The following is a 13,385-nucleotide window of genomic DNA, read 5'->3' as shown; positions in this document are numbered from 1 at the left end:
ACATTACTGGGAAAAACTACTTACCTGGGTAGTGGATACCAAGATTCATTTGGAGGCAGGGAATCTTGGAGAAACAATTAAGGAGGAGAACAATGCATCTTCTCAAAATCGTGCAAGGGCCATGATCTTTATATGTCGCCACCTTGATGAATGACTAAAGAGCGAGTACCTAACGGTCGAAGATCTGTTAATTCTCTGGAAGGCATTGAGAAACATATACAATCACCAGAAAATGGTGATTTTCCCAATAGCTCGTTATGAGTGGACTCACCTAAGGATCCAGGATTTCAAGTCAGTGGCTGAGTACAATTCTGTGATGTTCAGAATTAGCTCTCAAATGAAACTCTATGGGAAAACCATCACTGAGAAAGATATGCTGGAAAAGACCTTCAGCACTTTTCATGCCTTAAATGTGCTCCTACAACAATCCTATAGAGAACGAGATTTCACTGAATACAACCAGCTAATATATGTGCTCTTGGTAGCTGAACACAACAATGAGCTCCTGATGAAAAATCATCAGTCTCAACCTACTGGATATGCACCATTCCCAAAAGTGAATGTTGATTCCCTCGAAGTAAACGCCACTTCCTCTGGTGGTAATAATCATAAACGAGGACGTGACCACAAACGATGATGGTAGAACGAGAAATACAAGAATCATGGTGTCCAGTTTCACAACCAAGTTCAAAGGCATAATTTAGACCCGAGCTTCAAAAATGTAAATCGCCACAAAGGCAAAGCTCATATGAATAATGCTTCCAGAAACTTTGAAGGAGCCTACCATAGGTGTGGTGGCAATAGGCACTAGGCGCGTACTTGTCGTACCCCAAAATATTTGGTGGATCTATATCAAGCCTCCATCAAGGAGAAGGGTGTTGAGACCAATTTTCTCGACCAGGCTAAACCAATGGATATACCTTATCCTGTGTGTGACTTATCAGGGCAGTTGAACACAACCCACCTAGATGTCTCAGACTTTATTGTAGAAATGGAGAATGAAGTATACCGGTCCAACTGAATCGTTTATGTTTGATAAAGCATGGATAAGCACTATGGTCATTCTCAAAACAAGAGCAATGGTAGAGATATTTGTCTTGTAAACAACGTAACCACGCATACAATACTTCGAGATCAAAAGTATTTCTCAAGATTGACGCTTACAAAAGTAAGGGTAACAACAATATCAGGGCAATCAGATGTAATTGAAGGCTCAGGGAAAGCCCAGATTATGTTACCAAATGGAAAAATATTGTCCATACAGAATGCGTTGTACGGTACTCGAAATTTCTTGAGTTTCAAAGACATATGTTTAAATAGATACCACATTGAAACGAAAAATTTAGAAAATGTGGAGTATCTATGCACTACCTCCAATGATACCTAGAAGCATATATTGGATAAGTTGCGTGGTTTGACGAGTGGATTATATTATACATACATAAAGACAATTGAATCACATACTGTCATGAACTAGAAGTTCATTGATTAAAAAGTTTACATGCTTTGGCATGACCATCTGGGTCACCCAGGATCTACCATGATGCGTAAGATCATTACCAACTCTAATGGACATCCACTAGTAAGCAGACACATTGTTATCTCAAATGATAGCCCATCAAGGCTTGTTCTCAAGGGAAGTTGGTAATTAGTCCATCACAACTAAATGCTGATGATGAATCCCCATCATTTCTGCAAAGAATTCAAGGGGATATTTGTGGGCCTATTCAACCATCTTGTGGACCATTTCGATATTTTATGGTTTTGGTTGATGCATCTATCCGATGGTCACATGTTTCTCTCTTGTCTACTCGGAATGTAGCTTTTGCGAGAATTCTAACTCAGATAATTAAGTTGCGAGCACAGTTCCCAGATTACCCCATTAAGTCAACCCGACTTGATAACGCTAATGAATTTACGTCTCAAACTTTTGATGATTACTACATGACATTGGGCATTGATGTTAAACATCATGCTCCTCATGTCCATACTCAAAATGGTTTAGCAGAAACATTGATCAAGCGGCTTCAATTAATAGCTCGCACTCTGCTCATGAAAACAAAATTGCCAGTTTCTGCATGAGGACATACCATCTTACATGCTGCATCATTGGTTCGATTGAGACCTATAGCCAACCACTAATACTCCTCAATACAACTTGTGTTTGGGCATCAACCAAACATTTCACATTTACAAGTTTTTGGTTGTGCTGCTTATGTACCTATTGCACCACCACAACACACTAAGATGGGACCTCAGCGCAGACTGGGAATCTATGTGGGTTTTGATTCACCGTTTATCATTAGATATTTGGAACCCTTGACAAGTGATATGTTTACAGCTCGTTTTGTTAATTGTCACTTTGATGAGATAGTATTCCTATCGTTAGGGGGAGAAAATACCGTTCTAGAAAAACAGCAAGAGCTAACATGGGTTGTTCCACCTTATTTCATTTTGATCTATGTAGCACTCAATGTGAAAATGATCGTTCATCTTCAAAGTATTGTCAATCAAATGCCAAATGCATTTAATGATGCTATGAAAGTGACAAAATCATATATACTAGCTGCAAATGCACCTGCAATAATTGATGTCCCACCTGCAAGAATTGATGTCCCTGTTAGACAAAATAAAGTGGCAGCGAATGATTCATTTGTTGCACGCCTGAAACGTGGTAGACCTCCAGGTTCAAAAGATTCAACCCCTCGAAAGAGAAAGACAAGGGCACAACTGAATCCAAATGAAATCATTTAAGAAGAAAAAATGAATGATAAATCCACAATTCATGATTCTGTACTTTCAGAAAAGGAAAATGTCATGGGTGAGACACATGTACTTAAAGAAACAGAGGTACATGAAAGCAAAGAAATCTCCATAAATTATGCTTGTACTAATGAATTAGGGGATCATAATGAAATAATCATCGACGACATGTTCTGTAATGACCTGTAGTTTCTAATTTGGAAGCCAAACACATAGGTAGGCCACAATAAAATAATGGTTAATTATAATTCTAACTAACCACACTAAAAAAAATAATCATTTTGTTTAATTTATGGCTGCATCTAACATCCTGGTTAGACTGCCTACGTACCCTAAACGAAAGGATCAAGTCATTCGTAGTTCATCATTTTGCTTCTAGAACAATATACTAAAATTTCATTATGATCCAACGGTCGAATCTCCGCCAATCAAGAATTCAAATAGCGATCGACGTTTTATTTTACGAACTTACAAACCCAATTCAGAAAGATCTATTCGTCGGATTCCCAGTCCATAAGTTCCCAAGGTCCTCAAATATTACTTATTATAATGTCTCAAATTTCGGTGACGATCCAATAGTCGAATCATCGATTCCTAAATTAATCAAAGCATTGTATCGTAGCGAAGCTTAGGTTCAACCAATCCACCTAAGCCATACAATTATCAAATTAAGACTCAAAACATCTAAGGTGGCTTAAAATGATATCTACAGCCCTCTGGCCACGCGTCGTTGTGAGTGGCGGTCGGCTGCCCCAACTCGCCTAAAAATTTCAACTATTTCTAAAAATTCTCAAAATTTACAAAAATGAAGATCTCAAAGAGTATAGTAAACTTTATACCTGTAACCAAGTCCAATTTGGCCGGGAAAAGCTCCAATTTCCCTCAAACCCGTCAGAAACCCTAAGAATGGTTGGCTTCGATCCGTCACCTCTGGTGTTCCATCGCCCGTATAGTTGTTTGGGCTTTGTTCCAAACCTCAAGAGGATGCTATAGGTGGTGGTAATCGAAGAAATTTGTTTCAAATTTGGGGGATTGACCTCTATGAACCCGCACACCTACCGGTGCAATTTTCCCAATTTCAAAGCTAAATTGTATCGAATTTGGGGTAGAATAGGTAAAGGGAATGATGGGAAATGATTTCCAAGTGGCGAGGGGCTTCAACTCACCGAAAATTGTCCAGGAGACCATCGGATTTCCATGGTGCCCCCGGTTGGGTTGCACGGGTTAAGAGACTCGTTTTCTCCATTCTCCTTCTTCTCTCCTTTCCTTCCCTTCCTTGGTTTCTGATTGGTCCCTCTAATCCCTCTCCACTCTCCTTTCTCTCCTTGCCGATTCAACTCAGCCACCCATGTGGCACTCCCATTTCTCCAGAAGATCTGGAGCCATTCAATTTAATGGCAAAATCACTATTTCGCCCTCAACTTCAATCGTTAATAACTTATTCGTTATAACTCCGTTTCAGGAACAGTTTTCACCTGCACATTCGTAAGATTGAACTCTATCCAAATATGTCAAGAAACTTGACATAATAAATGAGGATAAGATACGTCCCCGTAAAATTACGTTTAGCCACCAAGTGGCATTTTCGTCACTTGACCTTATCGATAAAAAATTTCCACATAATCACACATTTTAAATTATTCAGGGTATTACATGTTTGCATTCTCAGTAGCCATCGAAATCATATTAAGTGATGATATTGAGCCTCGCTTTGTCGATCAATGCAAACAGAGATAAGATTGGCCTAAGTGGAAAGCGCAATCCAGGCAAAATTAAATTCCTTGGAAAGGTGAAATGTTTTTGGACTGATAGTCCAAACCTCGCCTAGTATAAACCCCATGGGTTACAAATGGGTATTCATAAGAAAGCGAAATGAGAAAAACAAGATTGCAAGATATAAAGAACGACTCGTTGCACAAGGCTTTTTGCAAAGATCTGGAATTGATTATGAGGAGACATACTCTTCTGTAATGGATGCAATTACGCTCCGTTACTGAATAAGTTTAGTGCTTTCAGAAAAACTTGACATGTAACTTATGGATGTCATCACTGCGTATCTATATGGAGAATTAGATACTAACATATATATGAAAGTCCTAGAAGGACTTAAGTTGCCTGAAACAACTAACAAACTATGAAGTATGCTTTTAATCAAATTAAGGTGATCATTGTATGGACTGAAACAATCTGGACGAATGTGGTATAATCGTCTCAAGTGAGTATTTGATCAAAGAAGGGTATATCAATAATGTCATTTGCCCTTGTGTGTTCATTAAGAAATCCAACTCTGGATTTGCTATAGTGGCAGTATATGTCAATGATATGAACCTAGTTGGAACTACTGAAAAGCTCAATAAAACTACTAAATATCTGAAAAGTGAATTTGAAATGAAATACCTTGGAAAAACAAAATATTGTCTCAGCCTACAGATTGAGCATTGTGCTAGTGGAATTTTGATCCGCCAATCAACTTACATTGAAAAAATCTTGAAGCTATTTCGCATAGACAAGGCTTATCCACTCAGCACGCCAATGATCGTTCGTTCTCTGAACATTAAGAAAGATCCATTCCATCCAAAAGAAGATGATGAAGTGGTCCTTGGTCCAAAAGTATCATATCTGAGTGCAATAGGTGCTTTATTGTATTTAGCACAATGTACTATACCAGATATAGCTTTTTCAGTCAATTTGTTAACAAGGTATAGCTTTGCTCCAACAATTTGTCATTGGAAAGAAATCAAAGATGTATTGCGATACCTTTGTAGGACAACAGACATGGGTCTCTTCTACTCAAAGATATCCATAAATGACCAGGTCCTTGTTGGATATGCAGATGCTGGTTTTCTTTCTGATCTGCATAAAACTCGTTCACAAACTGGATATGTGTTCAAGAATGGAGATACAACAATCTCATGGCGCTCAACAAAGAAAACATTAGTTGCTACATCCTCAAATCACTCAGAAATACCTGTTTTACATGAAGCAAGTCGTGAATGTTCTTGGTTAAGATCAATGATCCATCATATCCGGAATTCATGTGGTCTAACTTCGAAGATAGACAATCCAACTGTCATTCATGAAGATAATGCAGCCTATGTTGCCTAAATGAATGAAGGATTCATTATGGGCGATAAGACTAAACACATATCTCCAAAGTTTTTCAGTGCACATGAGCTTCAGAAGGCTAAAGTTATTGAAGTCAGACAATTTCGTTCCAATGAAAATCTAACAAACTTGTTCACTAAATCTCTACCAAAGTGCACGTTTCAAAAGTTAGTGCAAAGTATCGGATTACGTCGACTTACCAATCAGATAAATTTGGAAAATGTGGAATCAGGAGGAGATACATATCAGAGGGAACATCCAAGATACATGTATGTTGTACTATTTTTCCTTCGATTAGGATTTTTCCCACTGGATTTTTCCTATCAAGGTTTTAACGAGGTAACATAAGCATATTTAACACTATATCAACAATCCAGGTAAAGTTGTACTCTTTTTCCTTTGCTATGGTTTTTTCCCACTGGGTTTTTTTGAGCAAGGTTTTAACGAGCCAACTGATGTTGATATGTGAGCATCCAAGAGGGAGTGTTGAAAATATTTGTGGGTTAATGAATGCCCACATAGTAATGTTGAAAATATTGATGGATTAATGAATGCCCACACAGTAATGTGGACTTGGGAAACGAATGAGGATTGTATTTTCAAAAGGTGTGTGCTGGAGTTACTCTATAAATAGAGTGTTCCGTGTACTATCAAAATACTAAAAGGAAGAAAAGATCTATAACATCAGTATCTATCCCTCCCTCTTTCATTTGTCATCCCCTTGTGTTATAGTTATAGTGTGATATTTTACACATGCTTCGCTCCTGTCACTAGTAAATGTTATCTTTCTAACTTTTACCTATTTATAACAATTAACTTATAGTAGAGAGCCAAAATATACTCAACAACAGCCACCTTAGTTTGATCCACAAGAAATTCTTGAGAGCAATTTCAGCTAACCTCTTTTTGTCAGGCAATTGGGCACTTTTTGCCCAAAAGCCAAAAAAAAAAAAAAAAAAAAAAGCTCTGGGCCATTGAAAAAAGTCGGGCAAAACGTAGGCCCAAGCCTACCTAAAGAAGCAGTCAAGCAATTTGTGCACGGCCCATTGCCCTTGTGATTTGACGTCAAGGTTGACGTCCGCATGACGTCGGCCATGTGTAAAACTTTTCTGCATCAGGCACGTGCAATACACATTGAGTTTCCAACGGTCATATAATCTAACAGTGTTTATTAATTCAACCATTCTTGGGTTAGAAAATTTTTAAATATTCAAAGTGACTGGTGTGCCCACGCTGCACAATTGAGTACGCTGAATATAAATGAGGAAGTTTTAACGAAAAGTTTATGATACTATTTACTTTAACGAAAAATTATATTTTTACACTAAAAAGTCAATCTTGGTACTATTCACTTTACCCTTTATTTTGTCCTTATCATTAAAACTTAAAGTTTTCAAACATTTTTCATTAGTTGCCCTTTTCTAACACTTCGTATTAATTTGGTTAGAGAAATTTTTAAAATTAAAAAATGCATATTAAAATTTATTTGGTTAGAAAATAATGTTAAAAATAAAAATACAAAATACAAAAAAAGGGGGGAAAATTTAAATATGTCCTTTAAATATCCAATCATACTCTTCTAGAAAAATTGTAATTTCGGATAATGACACGTGACGTGACGGAATTAATAATACCAATTGCTCAAAAAATTTAGTTACGAAGTAAAATGCAATCGGATAGTTACTATTCATTAAGGCAATAATTGTCTATTGTCCTATAAGGTGGAAGTGCTCTAAAAGAGTCAACTCTAAAACATTTGTCTTGATTCAAAACCCAAATTATGCGGCATGTTCGTGCCACCAATGTTTTGTCTTCTTTCCTCTTTGGTGTACACTGACTTGTTCAAGAGTATGGATTACAAGAGGTGATTGTTTTTTTTTTTTTTTTTTTGAACAAATGATATTATCTATGTTAAGAGAGAAGGGTGTCATTAACCTCACAATGACCTAACAATAATGTGGTTTAAATTTGCATTTGCAAATAATCGAATTTAAGACCTCTCACTTACAAGTGAAAATGAATACCACTAAACACTAATAATTATCATGTTCCAACTACATCATAATGACCTTAATTACTAGGCAGATCATTCATTCATGTTCTTGTGAAACATATGGTTGGTTTGGTTGGGTCACACTTCGTTCATGATTTAACAAAAAAGCACACCCTTGCATTTTCTCATTTTCTTTTAAGTCTTTGATTGTTCAATTTTTCTTAAAAGTAGGGTTAGATGGCGGCCTTTCCTCTAAAAATTAAATGAATCATTGTGGTTTTTTTTGTGTCGCACTTTATTTTTACCATCAAATTAATTAAGAATTCGTTTAAAATGTAGTACTACAACATTGATAATGTAATATTACAACATTAATGATGTAATAATATGATTATATGAAAGGACAAACAATGTAATAATTCATTCATAAAAAATAAAAATAAAATGTGATAATTCATAAAATTAGATATATGTATTATGATTATAGATTGACAAAACTAAGTGACACTGTAGTAATCACATCGATAAATTATTCATATGCATAGCTCAACATGCTTGCAAACCCATAAACGACACTAAAAAGGATGTCGTAGTACCCTTGACCTTGAGGGGGATTTGGCGCGCAGCACGTAACAGTATACGAAACAACAACTTAATAGATGACGCCGTAATAGTGAACAGCAGTCAGCTAGGAGCTATTTGCTCGCTTTCTTCCCCAATTGAAAAGCCGTCTCTTTCCAAAACTCTGCGAACGAAGCTGCTCTCCGACCTCGAGGCTCAAAAGTCCAAACCCATCACGATCTCCCCATATCCTTGCTGGGTTTTCCCTTTCAGCTCTCCAAGTTACCAATTTCCTGTAAAAGTTGAGATTTTTACTTATTTTCTTCTATTTTTTCAACTCTTTTTATATATTTTTAAATTCACCTTCCTTATTTGCTAAGCTTTTGCGTGCTTCATTGACCTGTACCTAGTTGGAGTGTAGGCCATGATTATTAGCGCATAAATATTGGATTATTATTTTTTCCTTCAAGGGCTTTTTAATCATGATGCACTACTTTCAATTAGAAGCATAGTTTTAGCTTTTTCTCTTTTGATATTTTTATGTGTCTCCAACTGAGTTGGTTTTGGTTTGGTGGATTCTTTGCGCCCAATTCAGCAAAATATTCTTAGTTTATTTGGTATGATTCTTCAGTTGCTTCCCACAATTCAGTGAAATCCCAGAATTTTGATTACTTTGAAAAGGGATGGCTTTTGCTTGCCAGGAAGTTCAGCCATGGACCTTTACTGCTCTTTTGGGAGCCTTTGTCGACCTGGGTTTGGCTTATATCCTGCTATGCGTGTCTGCTTTCGTGTTTTTCGCTTCGAAGTTGTTGGGGATTTTTTGGGTTTGTTTTCCATGTCCATGTAATGGGTTTTCGGGTATAGAAACCCTGATCTTTGCTTGCATAAGTTGTTGCTTATTGACGGGCCTGTTGGGACAATCGGTGCTGTCCATAAGTTGGTGAATAGCAAGTTCCCGTTTGATGTTCTTTGGTCTAGGGATCAAAGGTGCAACTTGAATAGGAAACTGATCAGAGATGTAAATTGTGAGAATAGAGTTCGTGAGTTGCAAGGTGAAGCAGCTTCTAGTCCATTTTCGAGTCCCAGATTGCAAAACCTGGTTGATAGGGAAAGTGGGTACGACACTAAGGGGAAGAGGGTTATGGTTCTGAAGAAAAGGACTGGAATTCGGCGCTCTAGGAGGGCGGCTCCTGAATATGAAAGGCTTCCTTCTTACTATCCAAGTGATAGTTCAAAGTTGTTTGCTCACATATTCCCTTTTCCTTGCGATGACATAGATACAAGAGAGATGTCAGGTGAAAGCTCAATTGCCATAGCTGGTAGAGAAGGTGAGGATGAGGAATATCTAAACTTGTTTGGTTGTTTTCAATACTTGATTTCATATTTTTCAATATTAGAGGAACCTTTTTTTCTTTAATGTGTGGATTTATATATATATATTAGAATGTAGTGTTAATCAAATTTATTTCAATTTTTCGAAAATCTTTTAAAACTAGAATTGCTTGCATATGATATGAACTTATATTTTTACTGTATTGGTAATGATGTTTTCTCACTTTTGCGGATTTTCTTTCGTTTTAGATTATGTGAAAGCACCAACTGGAAATGATATGGCTGAGAGTATCTGCCAAAGTTCTGAATTGAGTGGATCATTTGGTGAGAGTAAGGACGTGGACATTAGTTATACGCAAGAAAAGGCTCCCGTTGTTGGAAATGAAACTGATAAACTCAGGGTGTTGCAAGAAGCACTGGAAAAAGAGAAAGCTGCTTGTGCTGCTCTTTATCTAGAGCTAGAGAAAGAGCGAGCTGCTGCTGCAAGTGCTGCTGACGAAGCGATGTCCATGATAGCACGTCTGCAAAAGGATAAAGCATCAATAGAAATGGAAGTGAGGCAGTATCAGAGGATGATGGAAGAAAAATTTGTTTATGATGAAGAGGAGATGGGTGTTCTGAAAGAGATTCTTCTTAGGAGGGAGATGGAGAACCATTTTTTGGAGAAGGAAGTTGAATCGTATAGGCAAATGAGCTTCTTAGGAAATGAACGGTCTGATGCTGATTTGAGTGCTATGTTGTGTGAATCGGGAAAAAGGCCTTCACCTTCTGTTGAGTCAAATACAGATGCACTGCTGCAGCAGACTGCTGATAGTAAATCTAACTGTACGGAATTCGGAAATATTGCAAATAGTACTTCTCAATATGAGGCTTCATTTGTTGAAAAACAAATTCATCCTAATGAACATGATTCACTTGAGAAATGTGTACTTTCAGAAGGGGAAGAAAAAGTACACACGGAAGATGTAATGTGCCAAGAAATAACTCCTGAAGCAGCCCAAGCTCATATTGGTACTGAGGAAAACTTACATTGTGATGGAGTGCAACAGCATGATGGGGATCTTCAGAGAAATTTGCATGGTTCAATGCTTGATATTGAGCCAGCTTTTTATGATGTTCATGTCGTTGATGGTAAAACTGAACTTTGGAAAGAAGAAAGTAGATCATCATTTTATACTACATTGGATGGATCCCAAGATTTTGCTTCTACATTTGGAGCTACCGGGGTCAGGAGCAGTGAGTTATTACAAGGTTTTCCAAGTACAAGCCAGGTGGATACTGAACCTAAATTCATTGCAAGTTCTTTGGATATGCATTGTGGGTTACCGATGATGGATAACTCCTGATGCAAAACCTTGGTGATAGACTCAATGAAGAACTCGTTGTCCACAGTAAATAATGAAAGGTTGAAGATTGACACTGAGGATGATTTGCTAATGGAAAAGCTACAGATTCTAGAAGAGAGAAAAGAGAAGCTGACTTCCTCTTCTCAACATGGGGAGAGGCAAGAAAACCCATCATGTTTGGAGGAGATTGGGAACCCGCTTTGCAAGATTCAGCAGATAAGAGATCCTGCGCGCTGGGCTTCTTTACATCCTTTGTCTTCTAAGGTGAATCATAGTGTTTCCTGATTGCCATTTTACATTGTTATAACTTCTTATTGCATGTTTTTGTCAGAATCATCCATGTCTTGTGCTGCTAGGATCATTGTTTGTACTGTAACTTTGATTTCTTCATCGAGGAAGCAACGTGGTTTGCTTCTATCCTACCCTTATTAACATATATAAAGATAGAAACACCACCTATCAAAAATAAAATGCAACGATGCAGTGGAGTCATTAGACTTGAGACAAAACCAATGAATGCTATCACTTCAGTTATAACACAGTAACACACACAAGCGCACATGAGAACTCGCACGCAGAACCACGAAAGAAGGGAAATACAGAAAGGTCCATGTTATGGGCTCATAATCATGTAACTATAATGCTTTCATTTCCATTGCTGTGTTCTCCGAATAACAAGTGCTGATTGTATTGTTCTCATTTTCAGGTGAGTTTGAATAACAAACGCTGCCAAAGTACGCCCTCGGAGGCACTGGAATGTACAAGTTCCTAAAGCATGTACGATTGTACAGTAATTCCCGGACTAGTGATTTATCGGAATCTTGTTGCTTCAAGTCCTTTAAATCTGATTTATGGTTGGAAGGAATCTGTAAACCAATTGTATATTCCCACTACAAAAGCTCTGTAGTTAGACTGTAGCTGCCAGTTGCCTACTCTTGATAACTTTTGTGCTGTGTGTAAAAGGGGGTTCACAAGTCACAACCATGTTCCTCAGCTGATCTGTCCCACCTTGTTTTCCTTTTGTAAATGATATAAAAAGGAAAATGCCCCCCAAATCATAGCCACCATAACTTATGGCCTTGAGGGTTGCAGATGGATGCAATGATTGTCCTTCTAGCTTCTCATGTTCTTCTCACTTTTCTCATTACATTTTCATCATCTTAATAAGAAAGATTTCGCTACAGTTTCTAGCTAACGGTGAATCTTTCTTTATTCGGAGAATATTTCGGAGGCTTGTAACTCAAATGGTAAAGAATGAATATTTCACGTTCTTGGTCAGAGTTTGATTCTTGTCTCTCCCGAACTATTGAAATGAAATTTGTGAAGAGGGAATCTTTGATAGTTGGACCTGTGACAAATGGAAGTATTTTTAAAGAAACTAATGTAAACAAATTGACAATCCAAAAGGACAACTCTTCCAGGTAGGTGAGGGATCAAGTATGAAGATTAAGTCTCATGTTTTGCCACCCTTGATTCCTTGACTTGACTCAAACTAGCTTAATAAAAAACAGAGAGAATCTTTGGAGCAATGATCCTGTCAAAGAACATGCTTGTTTAACAGCCAACTTGGGTTTGAATGAGAGAATATTTTTCATAACAAAATATTGAGGGAAAGGGAAACCAAACACAACGTGGGTGCGGCGACAAAACTCTTAGCCGCTTGAAGTACATGTCCATTGTGATTTCGAGATATTAGAGATAACTGGAGCAGTAGTCTATAAACTTTCGTCTGAAGTTTGGTCCATAAACTAAAACTATGTGAGTAGTGACAATCTTTCTTCAATATTCCCGGACTACTCACTAGTACGAAAAATAAACAATCAGGTTTGAATTGAGGAAATAATATTTTTACTTATTTGCTAATTTAATGGATATAAAGTGGATTGCCGAGTAATTCAGACTATTAAATTTACTTACCCGAGTATTGGTCCTTGAACTTGTTGCCATATGGAGCAACGATCTTTTTGGGTAAGTGTGTTAAAACATTCCTCTCTTTTTCGGCTCTTTAAATCCCTTATTTTGAATGAAATTTCTAAACCGTGTTAATGTTAATCTAAAATACCATTGCTCAACATTATGACAAATTCTGAGACTAAAACTCTAATAGGGTGAAACTTCTGGATCCATTGTTCCAATTTTTTCTTAACAAAGAGAGAGATGATATATAAGAAATATTACAAATATATATTAAAATTTCGGCACCCTTTCATGCCGTGTACTCCTTGTCTCCATGTGCCACGTGACATCAACCCTATTAGGTCTTGCGGTTAGGTACTATTTTTTAA

General features: G+C 37.3%; 1 protein-coding gene across 1 annotated transcript; it reads left to right on the top strand.

Annotated features, from left to right (window-relative positions):
* The first annotated feature begins 232 nt into the window (after positions 1–232).
* LOC103960891 lies at positions 233–12,295 on the top strand. The gene is made up of 5 exons (XM_048591228.1): positions 233–599; positions 9,124–9,200; positions 9,312–9,750; positions 10,004–11,364; positions 11,807–12,295. Exons 1-4 carry the CDS (start codon positions 233–235, stop codon positions 11,098–11,100), a joined length of 1,980 nt encoding a protein of 659 aa, XP_048447185.1. The 3' UTR covers positions 11,101–11,364; positions 11,807–12,295.
* The last annotated feature ends 1,090 nt before the right edge of the window (positions 12,296–13,385 follow it).

Source organism: the organism of the source record quoted next, unplaced genomic scaffold (assembly GCF_019419815.1).
Source record: "Pyrus x bretschneideri cultivar Hongxiangsu unplaced genomic scaffold, Pyrus_bretschneideri_v1 Contig10, whole genome shotgun sequence".
Classification (NCBI taxonomy): Eukaryota; Viridiplantae; Streptophyta; class Magnoliopsida; order Rosales; family Rosaceae; genus Pyrus; species Pyrus x bretschneideri.
The sequence above is the reverse complement of the archived record's forward strand: the minus strand, read 5'-3'. Positions and strand labels throughout refer to the sequence as shown.

Coding starts and splice junctions, on each gene's coding strand:
- LOC103960891 (XM_048591228.1), top strand. CDS start 233: ATGGTGATTTTCCCAATAGCTCGTTATGAGTGGACTCACCTAAGGATC. Junction 600..9,123: donor AAACGCCACTTCCTCTGGTG/GTAATAATCATA, acceptor TTTGCTTGCCAG/GAAGTTCAGCCATGGACCTT. Junction 9,201..9,311: donor GCTTATATCCTGCTATGCGT/GTCTGCTTTCGT, acceptor TGCTTGCATAAG/TTGTTGCTTATTGACGGGCC.